Consider the following 22,500-nt stretch of genomic DNA (forward strand, 5'->3'; position numbering starts at 1 on the left):
CATTGTTTCCCCCCATAGGAGGAGTACAGGGCAGAGGGCATCAGCTGGCACAACATCGACTACATCGACAACACAGGCTGCATCAACCTCATCAGCAAGAAACCCACAGCACTGCTCCACCTACTGGACGAGGAGTGCAAGTGAGTGTCCCAGCACCGGCCGGCTCTCTGACTAGGATTGACAATTTTCCGCCTAACCACAGTCTAAAAACCAGCTAAATCCACCAAAAAACCAGCCCAAAACCTATATTGTCAGAAAACCGCTAATTACTTTTGGGCAGGTGCCCATCTAGATCTGCCCCCTAAACTGTATGTCTGTTGCCAATGATGTTTGCAAAATAAAATAAAAACCCGCCCCATCTGGCAACCCTGTCTCTGACTGACTGACAGATAAGCAACGCTTGTACCCACGATGCAACGCTCCCTACCAATGACCATGTGCAATGCCACTTTGTTATGTGTGTTGTGTACAATGTGTGTCTTTATGTAGCGGTAGTACCAGTGGTTATCGTCTCATCTGTCACCATTGTGTGACTCTTTTCACCATTGAGGAAGTTCTTTTTTAATAACGTGAAGTTCCATTTGTTTTGACTGCTGGAAGAAACAAACGACAGTTATATATGTCGGTTGTGTTTAAAAATTAAAAATAAAAATGGCATACTGAACATTCTCCAACACAAACTCCAGGGACCGTCCAAAAAATGGACTGGTATCATGATTCCACATGCATGGCTGAAATGAGAATATTTTTTCAAATACTTAAATAAAAAAATACAAAAATGGCGCGCTGCTCAATTGCCTCCACGCCGGCACGCAAATTCCTCTCAGTAGAGAGAGAGAGAGAGAGAGAGAGAGAGAGAGAGACAGAGACACACAGAGTCCTTGGCTGTGTGTGTGTTTCGTAGCTCTGGTTCCCCCCCTCTCTCTCCAGCCCCCCTCTCTCTCCCAGTCCTCCTCTCCTCTTCCTGTAAGCTGTTGATTCTCTGTTGAAGCGTCTGGCAGCGGCCTGGCCCTGTGGCTGTAGGCTGGAGGAAACAGCAGTTTATTTGACTACTCTGGCCAGACACCGTCCTGTCCTGCTCTTGGCAGAGGATGTCCCTAGTATCGGCTTTACCGTCTACGGTTACCTAACCTGAAGCATTAAAAGGAATAAAGCCTTAAAAAAAACTGGCCTTAGATCAGTGTCCTCCTAATCTCACTTTCTGCCTGTTTCCCCTAATCAGTCAACCTAAGTGGCCGTACTCCACAGTCCTATGACTAAGTAATGACTCGTACGTGCGCTGGCGTCGGGTGTCCAGCTTCCAAAGAGGAAATACTTTGGGTTTCTGTGTTGTCTCCGGTTGTGTTTAGGCTAATTTGTAAATCCTTCCCAATGGCTCGGAGGAATGGGAACGTTATTTAGTCAGCCACATTTTTCTCTAGAGAGAGTGTTCGTCCATTAAGGTTTCAACCGATATTATTTTAATACAATAAATGGTTCTGCCACTCATCCTCCTGCCCTCCTCTTCCCCCCCCCCCCCATCCCCAGTTTCCCCCAGGCCACCAACCAAACTCTACTGGACAAGTTCAAGCGCCAACACGAGGGCAACAGCTACATCGAATTCCCCGCCGTCATGGAGCCCGCCTTCATCATTCGACACTACGCGGGCAAGGTCAAGTATGGGGTCAAGGTCAGTGTCGAGCGGAACATTCCGTCCCTTTTTTCGGTTGGCAAAAGAGTTTGGTAACACTTTATTTTAGTGAAACCCACTCATTTGTAGCATATTAAGAGTGCGCTTTCTACATGTGTTAAGTGTTTGCCCCTCAGTACATCCCCACAAGCGCGCCACACTGTTATCGTGGGCAAGGTTGGGCCTTGAGGTTAGGGAGGCTAGCCAGTAACCACAAGGCCGCTGATTGAATCTCCGGATGTGAGCCAGTGACTGGAGTGTTGCTGAAATCCAATCTATCCAATCTAACTGGCCAGAGACTGCATGACTCATAATATGACTCATAACTGAATAGAGATCTAATGCGTGGCTATTAACACCCCAAAACAGCTAAATTACAAAAAAACGAATGATTATTATGATTATTATTATTAATAATATAATATATATATATATTATATATATACCGTATATATATATATATATATATATATATATAAACACTTCTAAGCTCCAAATGAGTACCTTATAAGTGTTCCTAAAATGTTACTGGGCCTCTTGTTGACTCAATCGACAATTGACTCACACACACACTCACACACACACACACACACACACACACCCACACCCCGCCCCGCCCCCAGGCCGCGAGTGTAACAGGAGACCCGTAGGTGTACTGTACATGTAAAGCAGGGTAATGAGGTGTGAAAACGTCCACATACCTGTATCGTACATTCTGGTTGGCCGGCTTCCCAGCAGCGTAATCATATTACTGTAGTCAAATCAAGATCTGGCAGAACACACGCGGCTCTCACCCGCTGTGCAGGTCTGGGCAGTGTCTCTACCCACTTGTCACTCGCCTCCTTTCAACAACACGCTGCTCATATTCTCTCAGTCACTCAACCCTCTTCATTACCACAGTATCACTCTTGTTGTGTTTGGAACACGGTCTGCCCGTGGTAGAGTAAAGTAACAGTGTCAGTTGGGTCTAGAACCACGTTGGCGTGGCGATTGAGGCCTACGTCGATTTCAGGACACTGAATCGGGGAAGAACACCTTTTCTTTTCTTTTTTTATCACTTGAGTGTTTATTGGGTTTCAGTGTAGACGTGGACAGAACATCATATCTACGTCTTAAATGGTAAAATAAAGGGTAAAGAAACATAGCATAACCCCCTAAACAGATGGGTTAAAAAAGTTAAAAGGAAAAGAAACAAAGCAAGAAAAAAGGGAGAAAATAAGAAGAAATAAGAAGTCCAGAGGTGTTTCAACAAACATATGACTGGTAATATATTCTGAATGGGTATTCAATTAGAAGGTGTCACGTTTCATACAAATGTTCAATTTTCCCCCAGTATTTTTCAAAAATATTAATTCTGAGTCTCAAAAGGTAGAAGAACACATTTTCAATTAACCGTGTTGCGATCCCCCGGTCAACCCAAGTCCAGTTCCACGCTCTGACGTGGCTTCTTCAGTAAAGTGACACAGAGTTGGACGCGGAAAAATTTGGAAAAGTCCCAACCGCCGTTCCGAGTGTTGCTGCATACCAACGTCCAGCTTCCTCTATAGAGGAAATGAGAGATCCGGAGGCCCGGTGACAGAGTGTAATTGAATCACGTCTGGGTCGGGGTTGAGTCCGCTGGTCAGGGGGGTGAATTAGTTCCCCTCTCAACTCACAGCCAGCCTTATTTTAGCCTCTGCCTGAGGCGTGGGGTTCACTCACCCCTGGGTCACCGCTGCTAGTGTTGTGTCATTGTATCAGGGGCCTTGAATGTTGTTGTCTTACACCCATCCTTATTGTCACTCACACACTATCTCTCTCTCTCTCTCTCTCTCTCTCTCTCTCTCTCTCTCTCTCTCTCTCTCTCTTTCTCACGTTCACTCTATCTATCTCTCTCTCTCTCACACACACATTCACTCTCACTCACTCCCTCCCTCCCTCACCCACACTCCCTCACACACTCCCTCCCTCCCTCCCTCATTCACTCACTCACTCACTCACACACTCCCTCCCTCCCTTCCTCACTCACTCACTCACACACTCCCTCCCTCCCTCACTCACTCACTCACTCACTCACTCACTCACACACTCCCTCCCTCCCTCCCTCACACACTCACTCCCTCCCTCCCTCACTCACTCCCTCCCTCCCTCCCTCCCTCCCTCACTCACTCACTCCCTCCCTCCCTCCCTCCCTCACTCACTCACACACCCTCCCTCCCTCCCTCACTCACTCACTCACACACTCCCTCCCTCCCTCACTCACTCACTCACTCACACACTCCCTCCCACCCTCCCTCCCTCCCTCACTCACTCACCCACACACACTCCCACACACACAGGACTTCAGGGAGAAGAACACGGACCACATGCGTCCTGACATCGTGGCCCTGCTGAAGAGCAGCAAGAACGCCTTCATCTGCGGCCTGATGGGCATCGACCCCCCCGCCACCTTCCGCTGGGCCGTGCTGCGGGCCTACTTCAGAGCCATGGTCGCCTTCAGGGAGGCCGGGAAGAGACACACGCAGAGGAAGACCGGTAAGTACACACTGTGTGTGTGTGTGTGTGCGTCTTTGTGTGTGTGTGTCTTTGTGTGTGTGTGTGTGTCTTTGTGTGTGTGTATGCGTGTGCGTGTGCGTGTGCGTGTGCGAGTGAATGTGTGTCTTTGTGTGTGTGTGTGTCTTTGTGTGTGTGTGTGTATGCGTGTGCGAGTGCGTGTGAGTGTGAGTGTGAATGTGTGTCTTTGTGTGTGTGTGTGTGTGTGTGTGTGTGCGCGTGTGTGTGTGCGTGTGTGTGTGTGCGTGTGTAAAAATGTGTTGACTATGTTGACTGTAGTGCCAGCAGGGCCCTCCTCCCTCTCTTCTTGGATATTGTTGTGTGTGTGTGTGTGTGTAGTGCTAGTAGTGCTGCCATGCGTTGTAGTAGCTACTGTAGCTCTCTCAGCTTTGGCTCTCTGTATACTACTTGACTCTCTTCTTCCCTCATAGCCACCCAGCCCGGCTGGGCCCCTCCCAGCCCTCTCTCTGCACTCTATGTACTGTAGATGCATTGACACTCTAGCTATGCGGATTCAGCCTTACAGCCCTGTATGGTACTATGCACTGTACCTTCTCCTACATAGCTATTTTAGGCCATTACGCTTTTCTCACTGCACATTCTTCTTACTCGACGATACGTTTTAGTGTGTTTTGGAAGGCCTTTCCTCCCTCCATAGCAATCCTTAGCAATGCTGGAAACCGTGGGGGTAGTGGTGGTCTAGTGGATAGTGAGTCTAGTGGACTTGTGATCAGATTGGTTATGAGTTCAAATCCCCACCTGGGAACACCACCACTAGTGTGTCGTTAATTAAGGCACTTAAGCCCTCAGTTACTCCAGGGAGACTGTTCCCCTGTGATCTCTAATTGTCAGTCGCTTCGGACAACAGTGTGTTGTTAAATGGTCAAATGTAAATGTAATGTAACCAGATCTAATGTCACCCACAGAAGAGATCTAATGTCACCCCCCCCCCCCACTGGGGGCCTGGGTTTCAAATGACTGAATTGCTATGTTTTATAGAGACACAGCACCTTATTCAATTTGGGAAAATAATTCTCGATAGACTCGTCCAGCAATGTGCTCAACACTAAAATGAGAATCTTAGTCACAACTCAACTGATCACAGGTAACGTCATGGCAACAGTGTCGTGGGGGGGGGGGGGGGGGGCATGACACTCATAGAAGCACCCTGGAAACAGCCCACCACCACCACCACCACCACCACCGCAGTTCTGCCATTTTACTGTTTGAATGTGAATATCTTTTTTTTCTCCCCTCAAAGTCTCGCAGGTTATCTCTCTCTTGTAGATTGCTGCTCTCGATTTCTTCCGCTCTCTAATCTGTCTTTTCTCTCTCTCCCTCTCTCTCTCTCCCTCTCTCTCTTTTTTTGTTCTTGTTCTTGTTTCTCCTTTTTTTCTTTTTTTCTCTCCTGTTTTTGTTTTGCTTCCCAAAGGGCATGATGGCGCTGCTCCCTGTGCAGTTTTGAAAAGTGTGGATAGTTTTAGTTTTCTGCATCACCCTGTGCATCAGAGGAGCTTAGAGATCCTGCAGAGGTGCAAAGAGGAGAAGTACAGTAAGGCTGCAATCCCACAAACCCCCTCTTTTCCCTCCAACTCTCATGCAAACCGGTGCCGGGGGGGAGGGGACCGTAGGGACGAGGTAGACCAACAGCATCTGTATCAGATCCCAGATCAGCTCTTAACACGACGCCCTCCCTCTCCTCTCTGGGTCTCTCCCTCTCCTCCCTTTCCACCAGGCCAGGACACAGTAGACAGTGTTGGATCATTTTGAAGCAACAACTACAACAACAACAACAACTCCCCACAATAATGATCTAGATGCATAGAATATTCCGTAGCAATCCTTGCTTAGTCCCTCTTCATCTATACTCGCCAATCATTTAGATTTTTAGTTTAGATGCCTTAAATGTTTGTGTGATTATTAGAAGACATACTTTCCCTCTAGTCTAGATGCTTGTTGGTCTCCACTCCCTCTACGCCCCCCCTCCCCCCCCATCTCTGTATGCGCCTGTGTGTCTTGATTAAATTAGTCTTGCATGTTGTCATCAGTAGGTTGCCCCCCCCTCCCCTCCTCCTCCTCCTCCTCTTCCTCCTCTCACTAACCCTCATGTGGCAAGCCCAACACTGCATGGTCTTAAAGCATCGGTCAAGCATTATAACCCCTGTTTATAACTCACTGACTTGTTATAACACCTGTTATAACCTCACTAAGATCTTGGGGGGGGGGGGGCGGGGAGAGTTATGGCTCTGTAACACTACTCGGGTCTCCCATCACAGCATCATCTCACAATCTCAATGACATCACGGTTGACACATGCGGCACTGCCCTCTCATCCTGCCCTGGAGCTACAGTCTGCCCCTGGTGGTCATCCTCGGTACTGGTCCGCACCCCACCTCTACCGCCAACCTCCCTCCCCCTCACCCCAACCAGAGGGGGCTGATAGAGGTAGAAATGAAAGGAAGGGCTCATTTTGACGCATAGAATGGAATGAGAAACAGTAACAGGTCCGATTTTCTACCTCCACCAGCCTCCCCTGACCCCAACCCACCTCCATACAGGTGACCCCCCCAACCCACTTGCCTACACTACTCCAGTATATGCCAGTGTGGGGGGCTGGTGGTCTAATAAAAGACTGGGGTAAGGTATCCAGGTGGAGGGAATGGCTATAGAGCAGTGGTTCTCAAACCTCTCCTCGGGGACCCCCAGCCGCCCCACATAATCGATCTGTTCCACCACCAGCAAATCATAATCGCTTTGTGCTTGATTAGTTTAATCAGGTGTGCTGGGGGTGGAACAGATCAAATAATGTGGAGCGGCTGGGGGTCCCCGAGGAGAGGTTTGAGAACCACTGGTATAGAGGGTGGAAGTTCATCTCTCCCTCATGTACATGATAAGTTACCCCGGCGTCACATAAACACTAGTAACATCAAATTTGAACAGAATCGTTCGGGTTCTATTTCCCCACTTTAGTGTTGAAGCTTATCGTACCCAACTATGCTCTTTTATCTTCTTCTGCCCTTCAACAGCACCGGACATAACAGAACAGGTTGCGCAAAGTGACGAGACCGAAAACGGTATACCGTATAAAGCATTGTAACAGTCACAACCTAGCTGCTAGTCGGTAGACCACATTCTCGTCACATTTTTTGTTTTTTTTGTTATCTAATACCTTCCTAGATCATCTGTCATCCTGACTGTGTGTGATTGACAGTAGCTTTGACACTTCTTCTAGATGGAATGTCGGTATTATGGATATAACATCACTTTCTCTGGCCAACTGTCAGATTGACAGAACTTCATACATGTCGCTGCCAGAATCACATCCATCAACAGTTATTGAAAAATGCTTTTCCTGACGAAACCAGATTTATTCGATTTGAATAATATCTCACTTCCTTGATAATAATACCAAACTCACTCAAAACGATGCTTCCTCTGAATGGTGTATTAATTGGAATCACGAAAAACACAAAAACACACACAAAAAAAGCATGTTTCAAATAACTGTGTCTTTAATCCATACGTTAAGCTAAAACCCTTGTAAATCATTAGCTCAAACTAAAGCTGAATAACACTTCTGGAATAAACCTCACACCCCCACACTAACAGTAGAGAAACGCATTCTTAACCACCATGTAATACGGTTTAAAGAAATAACCTGTCATTTAGTTGGGGATCTCATAATAACACTTCATAACAACAGTACGGCCATTTTTGGGGTCATTTCCTGGACACAAATTAAGCGCTGAAACAAAATCACCCTTTTACTGAAGAAGAGTCTAGAAGTCGGCTTAATCGGTGTCCGGTAAACCATCCCATGGGTTTTTTCTAGGTGGGGTTCTGGTTTGGTCTGGGTTTTGGTCTGGGTTTTGTCCTGGGTACGTCCTTGGTTTGACCTGGGTTTGACCTGGGTTGGAACTGGTTTGTGCCTCTCACGTGTTTGTGTCCTCCCTGTGCGTGCGTGTGCGTGTGTGTGTGCGTGTGCGTGTGCGTGTGCGTGTGCGTGCGTGTGTGTGTATGTTCAGGTGTGGCCAGGAAGAGTCAGCGGACACCCCTGTCTGACCTCCAGGGCAGCAACACGCTCAATGAGAAATCACCACGGTAAGACCCTGGGGAGATGGATGTTGCCGTCTAGCGGCTGCGCTTGTCCTTTTGACCCCGTGAAGCGGTGCTGTTTATGATTGAATGACTTGTAATAACACCTACCTTTCCCCCCCAATTGAAGCATTCAGGATATATATCTTCTCCCCATACCGACCTGTCATCTCATACAGTACCATGACATGACTGCCCCTGGGCCACAGCAAGTGGCGGAGGTCCATTCACACAACACTGCTTTTGTTATATCAGGGGCTGTCCAGGGCTGTTAAAGTCATGCTAATGTGATTTGCAACCCACACACACACACACACACTCTTTGACAAACCCCCCCCCCCCCACACACACACACACTCCCACTGTTTCTCTCTCTCTCTCTCTCTCTCTCACTGACACACACACACACACACACACACACACACACACACACACACACACTTTGACATCTCCCCCCACACACACACACACACACACACACACACACTTTGACATCTCCCCACACACACACACACACACACACACACACTCCCACTGTTTCTCTCTCTCTCTCTCTCTCTCTCACCGACACACACACACACACACACACACACACACACGCACACACACACATAAACACACTCACACTTTCCAAGCTTTCCAAAGCCCACATGCAGCTGTTTCCTGTGTGATGTCAGGTCAGAGTCATGCGTTACCGAGGACAACCCTGGGACTGATGTATAAATATTCAGTCACTGCAGGGCTCCTCTCAGAGGGACGGTACAGTTGACAATACACTACTGTCTGGGGCTCGGAGGGAGGCTAGGAAGACAACTAGACACCGCTGGACCGAGCTGCACTTCCTTTCACCACACGCAGGATTAGAGGAACCTCTCCCAAAGTGACATGTTCTCCATATTTGTCTATATTTCTCGGTACAGCAGTTGTTATGGCAGAAAACAACATTCCACAGGTTCAGATGTGATATCTCCATCGTCGTTTTGACCCAATATGGAGTCCTTGTGTGTTACATTAGGCGTCTTTCGTTCAAGTGAGACCGCTGAGGAAATCTAATTTATTTCACTGGAGCCTCCTCGCCTTCCCATTATGCGTTATGGTAGTAGTACTATAATTTATAGTCCCTACAGAGTAGAGTTATGGGTTGGTTTAGTTTAAATCGCCAGGACCTATTGGGCGGTCTGTTGTCATTGTAAATATGCTGCTCCTCTGTGGCTCTGTATGATATAGATATATGCTTTTTTGGACCTGATGACTTACCGTAGACTGGGTCAAAATAGGTCCTCTGGGTCTCTTCCTGGCCTCTGTGGTGAGAAATCCAAACAGAACCTGTTTAAGACCAATGATGGGAGGTAGCCATGTATGCCTGGAGCCTATTTTCAACCTGGGTTCCAGACTATTCTTGGCTGTGAACGGCACCGAAACAGAGCACAAATATGTATGAAATGTTAGCCATGTTTCTTTCTTTTTATTTTTTTAACGATTTAACCACAAAAAATAAAATATTGAAAAATCCATGGAATCCAAGTTTGGTCGTAAAAATGAAGTACTTCAAGACCTCATTGCAGTTACACTTTTATGGCCTTTTTCCGAAGCAAACCAAATGCTTTGGTGTCCGTCCTGTTCTCTGATTCCACTTTAGCTGCCAACATAACATAAAAAAAACTCCATTCTAATGATGTGCTGTACCGAATTCTTGACGGACGAAATTGCTCGTTAAGCAGGGAAAGCTCTTAAATCGAAACGAAAAAGAGAAACAAAACAGTTTGGGTCATACAGTTGGCCTGCTCCCAAACACACATCAACACGTACCCTGTAATTCCTCACCTGTTGGCCTGTAGTCTTTATTGCCCATGACAACTCTCCACGGACACGTGTCAGACCCCATCCGCGGAGGCCCCTTGTCACATACATGTGCTCCCACACGGCTAACAAGTTTAACGTGCCGTTGTGTGTGGCCCCCCCGACACAGCAGTAGAGATCCTATAATTTAGGGGCCCGAGCGTGAAAACAGACCGCCCTGCTGCGATGGCTTGCACAGTGGAATCCATGATGGATAGCCCCCCTGCTCTCCCCCTCCCCTTGTCCCGACACCATAAGTAGACATGGAGGACATAGAGTAATACAGTAGAGGATTGTCTTCCTCTCCTCCCCCCTCCCCTCCCCCCTGTCCTGTGAAAATGTTTTTGGTGTTAAACGGTCGCTGGATTGAAGCCCGTTCTGACCACTGTGTTGATACAAACCTACTGTTTGCGTTCAGGGGCGGTCAGCTGACCCAGGTTTATGTTGAGGTCTGAGGTTGACTCTGTTTGGGGGTAACCACGGTTACCACGGTTACTATACATCATATGATGCGGCCTCTGCACACTGCACAGATGCTGGTCGCAATTAAAGAAATAAAATATGTTTTTTGTAACTTCTGGGTCCATTTGACCTCATGTTTTTTGTGTGTGTCTGTGTGTTGTGTGTGTGTGTGTGTGTGTGTGTGTGTGTGCGTGTGTGTGTGTTTTCTCTCCAGGGAGTCTCCAGGCCTGGGCTGGAACGGGCGGGCGGGGCGACAGAGTCGTCTCTCGTCGTCCGGCGGCTCGGGCGCGGAGGAGGACGGGATCTTCTTCAACTCCACCAGCAGCAAGCTCCTGGAGAGAGCCCACGGCATCCTCATGTGAGCGCCTCCTCCTCCTCCTCCTCCTCCTCACCGCCGGCCACGGCCGCCGCTCATCCAACACTTCTGTTGATGACATCTGGTTGGCAGCGTGTTGGAGTAGAGTAGACCCACAGAGAGGCCGCTCCTTGTATGGAGGCTACACTATCTGCCCCCTCCTCAGGCCTGGTGGAGAGAGCTGTCTATGTGGTTATGCGGTTGTCCTTGTAAAAGTCATTCAAAACAAACTTTTCCCTTTTTCTTTTTGTTTACAGGAGGAATAAAAACTACAAATCGAAGCCCAGTCTTCCAAAGGTAAGTGAACCTTGTTGCCATGGTATAATGATGTGGTTTGAGCCCGTAGTTACAGGGTTACGGCTGTGTCTGACTGTGCGTTGGATGTTGTCGCCACAGCACCTGTTGGATGTCAAGTCCCTCAAGTACCTCAGTAACCTAACACTGCACGAGAGCATCACCAAGTCCCTCCTCCACCTCCACAAGAAGAAGAAACCGCCCAGCATCAGCGCCCAGTTCCAGGTCAGAGGTCACACACACTAGATTTGGGTCAAATACTATACAGTGTTTTTTTCACTCTTTTTGTTAAACCAGGCGTACTAAATGATACACAGCTAAAACAGTTGACGGTATTATTCTTTTTTTGTTGTTGTTTTACATGTGGTTGACCCAGGTCTGAATCACATTCAAATAAACATGACATGGAAAATGTGGGTGTCGAACAGTGTTGGTTTCAGATTGTGTGGTGGTGAGTCCAGCTGTGGGTACTCAGCTGCCTGTCCAACCCTTTTTTTGTCTGTCCGTCTTCCCACAGCCTGTCTGTCTGCCTCCCACTGTCTGTCTGATCCCAGTATGATGTCGTTTTTACACCCCAGACAAAATATGTCCGTCATCTGCGTCATGTCTGGGCTGGGTGTTAAAAAAAGGAACTTTTTATAGGACGTAACCGCCTCCCCTTCTCGGCCAGAATACGCACATTTCTGAGTCTGTTAGGGAAACATTTATTTTTATCCTAAATCAGGAATTTTAAGCTCAGTCGACAACATCTCGCAGTGTCAGCCAGTGGGAAGCAATGAACACAGCATTCCTACGCTCCGATATTGATTCTTATCCAATATGGACATCCCCGTTAACACAACAAGAGAGCAAATATGACCTGGCACACCATCAAAGCAGAAGAAACAGAAAGACATCCACTGGTCTTTAAATAAGGCCTTTATCATAGTTGTAGATCACCCTCTCTTCACCCTCTTTCCCTCCAAATGTTATGTCTTTCTCTCCTGCCTGTCTTCCCCCGGCCGTGACTCCTGCCTGCCAGGGTGAGGTTAAAGCACCGTGAACGTGAACGCCCCCACAACAAGCCTCTGGCAGGAAGCCTGGGCACAATGTGTGGATGACTTCACTTCCCACATCCTGTTGTGTGGCTGATTGCTTTAATCTTCCCCAGTGGAAGGGGGTGAAAGTGAATTCCTACGGCCACCAGAAATGGCCACACATGCTGACACACACATAGTCACGCAGTTCCACAGACTAACGTTTCCATGTGTGAATTACACACACACACACACACACACACACACACGCATGCACACACACCGAGGAAGAGGATCCGTCTCTTTCCTTCAACAGTTGTTGACAGGAGCTAACCGCATGCTAGCTGTTATTATCATAGACATTGTCTTTTATTGTGTGGTGAACAGGGTTATAAAGATATACAATCAGTTAATCACACCAGACTCAACCACAGTGTCTGCAAACAAGTCAATTCAGTTCAGCAACAAAGTCGATATGAAGCGGTTTTTATTACTTTATTAGCATGGCTGGATATATGCATGTTGATGTCATCCACTTCTCTGTCCCGCTCTAGGCCTCTCTCAACATGCTGATGGAGACTCTCGACCAGTCAGAGCCCTACTTTGTCAAATGCATCCGTTCCAACGCTGAGAAGGTGGGTGTCTGAGTTAGAGGCCGGGACTTTCAAAGAGTTTAACCACAAGACAGTTGGAGCAGGATTAGATAGAGCCATGACCAAACATTGACATTATCTTGAGTGTTTTAAAACGAGACCTACCTCTCTCTCTCTCTCTCTCTCTCTCTCTCTCTCTCTCTCTCTCTCTCTCTCTCTCTCTCTCTCTCTCTCTCTCTGTCTCCCCCCTCCCTCTCTCTCTCTGTCTCTCTCTCTCTCTCTGTCTCTCTCTGTCTCACTCCCTCCCTCTCTCTCTCTCCCTCCCTCCCTCTCCCTCTCCCTCTCTCTCTCTCTCCCTCTCCCTCTCCCTCTCTCTCTCCCTCTCTCTCTGTCTCTCTCTCTGTCTCCCCCCCCTCTCTCTCTGTCTCTCTCTCTCTGTCTCCCCCCCCCCCTCTCTCTCTCTCTCTCCCCCCTCTCTCTGTCTCTCTCTATCTCCTCCCCCTCTCTCTCCCCCCCCGTCTCTCTCTCGCCCCCCCCCCCCCCCTCTCTCTCTCTCAGCTCCCCCTGCGGTTCAACGACGGCCTGGTCCTGAGGCAGCTGCGTTACACGGGCATGCTGGAGACGGTGCGCATCCGTCAGTCAGGCTACAGCATCAAGTACACCTTCCAGGTAAGAGGAGACTCACTCTCACACACACACACACACACACACACACACACACATCCTCCTCCAGCAGCAGCCTGTCTCTCATTTAGATCAGGAGTTACTCACGCCCCTACCTCATCCTGCATCTTCACCTCACTGTCTCCTCATCAGACGTTAGTCACGGTGGCTCCGCTGGCAGGAAGTTCTGTTGGACCCAAAAAGACAAAACGAGGCCATAGCAACCAGTTTCCAGTTCTTCATTAGCTGGGCCGCATTAACATCTCCCTCCTGTTCTAGGGTGTGGACGAGGGCCTGATGCAATTTCCTCAGTAAACCCCCGAGAGAGAGAGTCCAAAGTCCAAAGCTCTGCATCACTGTTTCCACTTTGACTCTGTGTGTTTGTGTGATTGAGGAGGCCAGATCATCATCATTCACAACTTGATGATTTTCTGTTCAAAACAACAAAACGAAGGCATCTGCTGTATCTATTTGTGTTGGGAAGGACTTTGACTTGATGTGAGGTGGCAGCCGAGTGACTATGAGATGCTTTTTTTACAGTATGAATGATGTCATATGGTAGTGGTGGTCTAGTGGATATTGAGTTGGACTGGCGATTGGAAGGTTGTGAGTTCAAATCCCGCCTGTAACAACACCGCCACTAGTGTGCCCTTGAGTAAGGCACTTAGCCCTCTGTTACTCCAGGGGGAATGTCCCTGTAATTGGTAATTGTAAGTCGCTTTGGATTAAAAGCGTCTTCTAAATGGCAAATTCTACAATCTTCTAAAGGCATTGTGTGGACGTTATGACTGCATATATTCTCGTTGTGTTATTTGAATATGACTAGATTGGCTGACTAGGTACTGTATAGTTGAAACAATGCATTGTTTACAGTTGAAGTGGTGTCAGATACTCATTGCCATGTTTGTAACCCTAGATAACAATTCCTTGAATTCGATATTCGTATTGTCACCTTTTAAAATATGTTACTCTTCCTGTCAGGTCAAATCAAGTTACCAATATCTATGAAACGATCTTGTTACCACTGTTGGGGGGGGGGGGGGGGGTCACATAAGGTCACTGGGGAAAAACCGTAACTTTTTCCCGACTTGGAGGTAACATGAAGTAGACGCCCACGTGTCTGTTGTGCTTTCATTAACTTACTCAAAGACTAGTTTCAGTATCCAGGGTCCTCCTCACGCACCAGAAAAATCCCCCAATATTTCAATTTAAGTGGCTGGCCAGCTATAATGAAACATATCTGGAGCGTGTGTCACCTTATGAGGAGTCTGGAGCACGCTGACATCGGTCTGCACAACACAGCTTCTCTATTGTCTGGAATGAGACTATGAGCCCCATGGTGGTAATTGTATAAACACAGCATAGTGTCCCGGTCAGAACACCCCCCCCCTCCAGCCCTGCGGCCCTCCAGTGGTGTATGTGGGGGGGGGGGGGGGGAGGTAAGATCAGACTGGACAACAGGACTCAGTTCAGTGGGGGTCGAGGTCTGCATGTTTATGAGATGATGTTAGCCCCCTACTCCCTCATGCAAAACGCTCAGCGTGGACTGTCCCGGGGAAGCTACATGTGTCTTGGCAGCATCTCACCCACTGGTGTTGACCTAAAAAGTGAACTTTAGCTACGCGACGATGCTGGAGGGTTGCTGCTGGATTCCTTCGGAGTTCTGAGCCCCACAGCAGCCACTCGTGGTCAAGTCACTGACTGAGAAAAGTGAGATTTGGGCCTGAAATCGGAGAGAGAGCGGAGAAGAAGAAGACTCAATTAATGACCTTTTTAACAGACCCGATTCAGTACCTGGGAGAAACAGAGAGAGAGAGAGGGAGACAGAGAGAGAGAGAGGGAGACAGAGGGAGACAGAGAGAGGGAGACAGAGGGAGACAGAGAGAGAGAGAGGGAGACAGAGGGAGACAGAGAGAGAGAGAGGGAGACAGAGGGAGACAGAGAGAGAGAGAGGGAGACAGAGGGAGACAGAGAGAGAGAGGGTGACAGAGGGAGACAGAGGGAGACAGAGAGAGAGAGAGGGAGACAGAGGGAGACAGAGAGAGAGAGGGAGACAGAGGGAGACAGGGAGAGAGAGAGACAGTGAGACAGAGAGATTGATTGATTTTGACGTCCTCCTACGTGTCTAACTCGTGTTTTTTCTGTCCCCTTCTTTCCTCCCTCTCGGCAGGACTTTGTCCGCCACTTCCGCGTGCTGCTCCCAGAGGACACCAGCGCCTCCCAGGAGGACATCAGAGACTACCTGGGGCAGGTGGACCTCGCCCCCGATGGATACCAAGTGGGCAAGACGATGGTACGAACACACCTTTCTCCTCTTCAGACCTCTGTGTTGTTTGTCATTAAATCGGGGCGGCTGTGGCTCAGGAGGTAGAGCCGGCGTCTAATGATCGCAAGGTTGGCAGATCGGCGGTTCAAGCCCCGGCTGGCCACATGTCGAAGTGTCCTTGGGCAAGACACTTAACCCTCAAAATTGCTCCCGATGAGCGGGCCGGCGCCTTGCGTGGTAGCTTGCCGCCATTGGTGTGTGAATGTGTGTGTGAATGAGAGGCCATTGTAAAGCGCTTTGGAATAAGGCACTATATAAGTCAGTCCATTTCCCATTTAAAGCAGAATACCAACCAGAATAGCAGAGTAGACTCACAGTGCATAAATAAGCGGCCCTCATATGAGTTTATGGGACAATATAAACCATCAGCTCTGTTCCAGGTTATTGCCGTTGGCTAAATATAGAAACAGGATAAGGGGGAGACATAGTGAGCGGTGATTACCCTGTATTACCCTAGATTACCTAGATATTTTTTTCTGATGATGAAACAGGATGTAATAAAACCAGGGGTCCCCATGGACATTACACACACACACACACACACACCCCCACACACACACACACACATTGATAGAGGGGTCCAGTCACAATGCCATTCCTTTGGGATGGTGTCTCTATAATTAGGGGCCCGTCATACCTGACATTCCTCTGCCCCCTGCTGTGATCATCTGGCCTGGAGTGTCTGAGGCGTGTGTGTGTGTGTGTGTGTGTGTGTGTGTGTGTGTTGTGTGTGTGTGTGTGTGTGTGTGCGTGTGTCTGTGTCTGTGCGCGCGCCTCTGTGTGTGTGTGCGTGTGTGTGTGTGTGTGTGCGTGTGCATACATGTCTGTGTATCTGTGCGTGCGCGCCTCTGTGCGTGTGTGTGTGTGTGTGTGCTTGCCTCTGTGTGTGTGTGTGTGTGACGTCTCTCCTCCGCCCCTCCCCTCTCAGGTGTTCCTCCAGGAGGCGGAGCGGCAGCGTCTGCAGGCCTTACTCCACCGCGAGGTCCTGAGGCGCATCGTCACCTTGCAGCGCCGCTTCAGAGCCCTGCTGGAGAGGAAGTACTTCCTGACCATGAGACACGCCGCCACGCAGATCCAGGTACGCCGCCGTCCCTTTCTTTTCTTTTTTTTCTTTTTTATCACTTGAGTGTTTATTGGGTTTCAGCATAGACATGGACAGATCTTCATATCTACATCTTAAACCGTAAAACAAAGCATAAAGAAACATAGCATAACCCCTAAACAGATGGGTAAAAAAGTGAAAAGGAAAGGGAAAAAAGGGAGAAAATAAGAAGAAATAAGAAGTCCAGAGGTGTTTCAATACACATGTGACTGGTAATATATTCTGAATGGGTATTCAATTAGAAGGTGTCACGTTTCATGCAAATGCCATTACCCCGTCCCTTTCTTACGCCATCATCGCATCATTCCCGGGGAACAGCAGTAGCAGTGACCCCCCCAACCCTGGTCCTAGAGCACCACTGGGTGTGTGTCGTTTCGTTTGTTGTGAATCGTGTGTGTTAGTGCTGGGCTGGAACGGAACAGAACGCTGGTTAGTCTGAGGATTTAGGAGGTTTTGTTTTGAAAAGCGGTTGTGTAATTTTTCGTGTTTCTGTTGTTTTTAAAGAGGAGAGCTTGCGAGTGAGGGTTTGTACTGTCGTACACTACACTCCTCTGTGTCCCAGAATGTTTTGACAACTTTGAATAAGATCTAAGATCTATCACTGGGAAACCTCTGTGTTGAGTGCTGCTTTCCTCCCTGCTGGGAGAAGACCTCGTAGTTGATATGTTTTTATTTGACCACCTAATTGGTGCTTTGGAAACAGACTGCGGTAACAAGTGTCTATCTATGCCTGGCTGAAGAAAAGCTAATGCGTCCAATTTAAAAGACGAGAGACGTAAGAACTAGAATCAAAAACTGGATAATGTTTCTGAGAGTAATTATAGATGAAAGGTAACTTAAGTCTTCAAATTAGTGGAGAGAAGTTCTTAATCGTAAATCAAGACAAATAGGTTGTTGAAATGTTCCCGCGTGTGCAGGATAAAAGGGATGGTATCAAAGAAAAGCTAAATTATATCTTGCTATTCTGGCTATATTAGGCTAATGTATCATACCATTTACAATCAATGCAATGCTATGAGGTAGCTAGATCGGTGGTTCTGGTGTCTGAGAGGGTTGGAAAAAGTATTGCTTTGAAATCTCCAAACGGTTTAAGGTCAGTCCTTTTTGAACAAAGGTGTCTTGCATATGAGACTACACCTTATTCTTGTAAGAACAATAATGTCCATAGCACTGATTCGTACAACATCTCATCCACATCTCCACCTCTCCTTCACAGCAATGGTGGCGTGCCTACCAGTCAGAACAAGAGGAGGAGTATGACCCCAGCGTCCAGGAGGGGGCAGCCGTGTGCCTCCAGACCGCCTGGCGGGGGTACAGGGAGCGTCAGAGGTTCGCTCTGTGCCGGGAGGCCGCCCTGGTGCTCCAGAGGGAGTGGAGGCTGTGGCTGCATCGCCGGGGCGGAGCGGCGCTCGTCATCCAGACGGCCTGGCGCCGCCACCGGGCCAGAGAGGCCGACCTCCGGCTGCAGGGCGCTGTGGTCCAGCTGCAGGCAGCAGGCAGAGGCTACCTGGCCAGACACAGGTAAACACACACCTAAACACACCAGGTAACACACACCTAAACACACCAGGTAACACACACCTAAACACACCAGGTAAAACACACCTAAACACACCAGGTAAAACATACCTAAACACACCACATACAACATCACTAGACACAGGTAAAACATACCTAAACACTATATAAAACATACCTAAACACACCACTTAAAACATCATCAGACACAGGTAAAACATACCTAAACACACCACATAAAACATCATCAGACACAGGTAAAACATACCTAAACACACCACATACAACATCAGCAGACACAGGTAAAACACACCTAAACACACCACATACAACATCAGCAGACCCCACGGGAATCACATGAGTTCAGTTGTGACGGTCGAACTAAATAAAGAACTATTCTGTTTTACTCGATAGTGGCTGGAAGCGAGCAAATGCTTTATTGCATGTGCTGTACTATAATATGTGCTGTAGCGAAAGCTGTTTGTGATTTTACTTATGCTTGCCTGAGGAGAAACTTTTAAAAGAATTACCGAGTGCTGCGTTGCCCACAGAACACCACAAGAAGTTCAGTGTCACCATAATTTCTGCTCAAGTGGGTCTTGAAACAAGATTAAGGAGAGATTGCTGCACAGTTCATGCTCTGTTTTTGGTCGTAATTCTAATGCCAATCCCTCTCCATGCCCCGTGGTGACGTGATCTTATTCATAGCGTGCCAACTGAAAAGTCTCCTGTTTAGATAATGTAATTATATAAACAGCCAACACAAAGTGGCTACAGTCAGCTGAGCTGCAGGAGAGAGTTATTTCTTTGGTTCTGCCACTTTAGTTGATAAATTCAAGATGAAGTCTTTTTACCCCAGTAAAGTATTGTAGAGGCTGTTTTGTGTATGTTTTAAAATGACTAGAAGTGACATCATGGAAGTAATACTCCAGGAAGTGATTATATTATCTTTAGGCTCGGTTGTAAGCATACCTCTTTGACTGACAGTTTCAGGTTACTGAAGGAAGAGAGACTGAAGGCAACCGAGAGGCAACAGGAACAGCAGAGACAAGAGGAACAGCAGAGACAAGAGGAACAGCAGAGACAACAGGAACAGCAGAGACAACAGGAACAGCAGAGACAACAGGAACAGCTACAGGAGGAGCAACGGGAACAGCAGAAACAGGAACAGGAGCAACAGGAACAGAAGCAGCAGCAGCAGCAGGAACAGAACGGACAAGCGACAAGCCTCTCGCAAGAAGAAGAGCAGCCGGTGAGGATCATGGGCCTGGACCTGAGCACCTGGGAGGACCGCTCCTACGAGGAGCGAGAGAGGAGCCTGCAGAGGCTGAGCGAAGGCCAGGAGGGGACGATCCAGGAAGGAGAGGAATCAGGAAGAGACTCGAGGCCGCCGGAGAGTTCCGTCAGAGCTCATTCCGAACCGCCGGCCTCGACGACGACCGCCGCGGCCAAGGTGGTGGTGAGGGAGCGGACCAGGACCCTGGACGAGCCGGGCCAGCGGACCACCAGGGCCAAGAGGGAGAGCCGGCGTATGAGGGAGCTGGAGCAGGCCAAGTTCAGCCTGGAGCTCCTGAAGGTCCGCGCCACCGGCGCCGGAGGGGCCTCCTCCCCGTCCGAGGAGAGTCGGCGCTGGTCGGCCGAGCTGGTGGCCCCCCCTGCCACCCCTCCCCTCCGCTCCCCCCAGGGCACCCCCGACAGCCAGAGCTCCAAGGGCAGCTTCGAGCTGATCAGCCTGGAGGACGAGCCCCCGCCCCCAAGAGAGAGGGCCGGCACGGCGGACACGGAGGAGGACACCCCTGCGTCCCCCCCACCCTCCGCCGCGTCCCCCCCGCCCTCCACCGCGTCCCCCCCGCCCTCCTCCTCCGTCGCCCTGGACCTGGAGGAGCCGATGCCCTGGGAGGTCTTCTCCTCCAGCCCCAAGCACGACCACGACCACGACCATGACCACGTCCCACCCGGGGTAGTGGCGGTAGTGTCCGACGTCCCCCCTACTCCTCCTCTGACGACGACGACGAAAAGCCAGGCCACGTCAGGGACGGCGCCTAAGGAGAGGCGGGAGTCGTCGCGGCGACCGGTGGTGGTGGTCATCAGCATGCAGAAGGAGACCCCCCTGGGCGAGGAGGACCTCGGCGGACTCCTCCACCCCCCGGTGGAGGTCCGGGACGGCTCCGCTCAGACCTCCCCTTCTTCGCCTCTTCCGCGGCCACGGCCGAGCAGCCCCGCCCCGCCGCCCCGAGACCTCGCCCTCCTTCCCCCCGCGTCCGTCCCCCCCGCGGCGGCCCCGGAGCGAGCCAGCCAGGCGGTCCTGGAGAAGCTGGAACGACTGAACGAGGAGAAGGAGGAGAGGCAGCGCCACCTGCAGCAGCAGAACGAGAGGGAGATGATGGAGCAGATCCGCCAGCAGAAGGAGGAGCTGGAGAAGCACCGGCGCCACTTCGCCCAGTACGAGAGGGACATGTTCGAGAAGCACCGGGGAGAAGCCCTGCACAGGATACAGCAGAGCAGGCAGGGAGGAGGAGGGGGTGGCGGCGTGGGGGGCCCCCCAGGCGGGGATGGAACCGCCCCTGTTTCCGGCGCTAGGCCCCCCAGACCTTGCTCACTGCTCATCGAGAGAGCCCCGGCTCTTTCCTCAGCCACCAGGACCATGTCCGAGTCCAAAGTCCCACCAAAGCTCTCACCTCCTCCGGAGGTGGACCTCCAGAGTGGCCCCCCTCCCCAGGCCTGGCTCCCTCCCCCTCCCCCCTCCGCCCACAGAGAGAGGCCCAGGGAGGGAAGGCCCGGGGCGGACGGCTGGGCACCCAAACTCACCCTGGAGGGCAGAGAAGGAGGAGGAGGAGCCAGAGGGAGGGTCCCCCCCAAGAAGGCCCCAACCAATCAGGGCACCAGCGTCAGCATGACGGACAGGTCAGGGAAGATCTTCTTCTCGCCCAAGGACAGGGTGTCATTTTCAAAGTGAGTTGAATTCAGCGGCGGCGAGGTGATTAATGTGATTAATTAATAGGTAGTGATTAATTTTCCCTCTTAGCATCGAGGAGGACATTGAGGATTACTGTTACACACAGTCGGTCGGTAGTATTTCCGCAGTTTGTCTGAGGAATTTACTTCAAACGTTAACAGTTAAACGTTAACATATCCACTAAACAAAGCCTCATAGAACAAATATATGTTGTTTTAGGCCCATTGAATTCCATTAGAAAATGTAATAACTTAATTTATCCAAATCCATGTGAATGTGTTTCAGGTTCGACAAGGATGTTGTCAGTCAGGAGAAGCCTGTAGCAGTCCCAAAAGAGGGACTGTCTTCAAGCTCCAAGCCCTCTAAAGGACTGAAAGGACGGGAGGTGAGTGAATGACAAAACACTGCTAGGAGACAACATGGTTTATTGGTGCTCAATGTTAAAGTGTGTGTACGTGTGTGTGTTTAAACTTGTTTTCGTTTGTTAACGTTTGTGTGTTTTAGCTTGTTTGCATGTTTAAAAGGTGGAGTGACATAGATAAAGAAAGAAATACGTGTGGTGTCTGTGTCGATGTTGGTATCTCAGTCAGTATTTAAATGTGTAAACATATTCTTAGAAGGACAGAACGGACGTTAACACACAGAAAGACTGATCACAGGACTATAACCCAGAGCGGTCATGTCCGCCACAGCTTTTAAAAAGGAGGAAGAAGCTGCGTTCAAAGGAAGCGGTGTTTGTTCACCTGTGTTGTTGTACGTTTCTGGTCAACCCAGGTTGGCAGGGTGGCCCACAAAAAGAAAGCCCGCATGGCGCGGACACGCTCCGACTTTCTCACCCGCGCCCCCAACCTCTCGCAAGGGGCCGAGTCGGAGGATGACGAATACGATGGCGACACCCCCCTCTCCTCCTCCTCCTCCCCTCCCCGTTACCCCCTCCCCCTCCCCCTCCCCAGACAAGACTCTGCCGAGGGGGGTTTGAGAGAACCCTGTTTCAGTGACTCCGAAATGGTAATGATAGAACCCAAATAGGCCCAAAAAGCCCAGAAGCCCTACTGACCCATGTCAGCCACGGCCCTCTCT

The 22,500-nt window shown here is 49.6% G+C and overlaps 1 protein-coding gene across 1 annotated transcript in view; it reads left to right on the plus strand.

Annotated features, from left to right (window-relative positions):
- myo9aa (myosin IXAa) overlaps positions 1-22,500 on the plus strand; it is a gene marked incomplete at both ends in the record, with an annotated part of 86,736 nt that overhangs the window by 52,043 nt on the left and 12,193 nt on the right. Inside the window, 19 exons of the mRNA XM_080531886.1 lie at positions 19-140; positions 1,528-1,669; positions 3,988-4,183; positions 5,634-5,753; positions 7,228-7,275; positions 8,227-8,302; positions 10,812-10,955; positions 11,210-11,249; positions 11,349-11,471; positions 12,817-12,897; positions 13,414-13,524; positions 15,689-15,811; positions 16,773-16,922; positions 18,163-18,467; positions 19,452-19,482; positions 19,636-20,264; positions 20,379-21,416; positions 21,706-21,805; positions 22,195-22,428. Of these exons, the coding sequence (XP_080388012.1) occupies positions 19-140; positions 1,528-1,669; positions 3,988-4,183; positions 5,634-5,753; positions 7,228-7,275; positions 8,227-8,302; positions 10,812-10,955; positions 11,210-11,249; positions 11,349-11,471; positions 12,817-12,897; positions 13,414-13,524; positions 15,689-15,811; positions 16,773-16,922; positions 18,163-18,467; positions 19,452-19,482; positions 19,636-20,264; positions 20,379-21,416; positions 21,706-21,805; positions 22,195-22,428 (3,813 nt within the window). The remainder of the gene's footprint in view (positions 1-18; positions 141-1,527; positions 1,670-3,987; positions 4,184-5,633; positions 5,754-7,227; positions 7,276-8,226; positions 8,303-10,811; positions 10,956-11,209; positions 11,250-11,348; positions 11,472-12,816; positions 12,898-13,413; positions 13,525-15,688; positions 15,812-16,772; positions 16,923-18,162; positions 18,468-19,451; positions 19,483-19,635; positions 20,265-20,378; positions 21,417-21,705; positions 21,806-22,194; positions 22,429-22,500) is intronic.

The sequence above is a fragment of the Nansenia antarctica genome, assembly GCF_963989245.1.
Source record: "Nansenia antarctica genome assembly, chromosome: 5".
NCBI lineage: Eukaryota > Metazoa > Chordata > Actinopteri > Argentiniformes > Microstomatidae > Nansenia > Nansenia antarctica.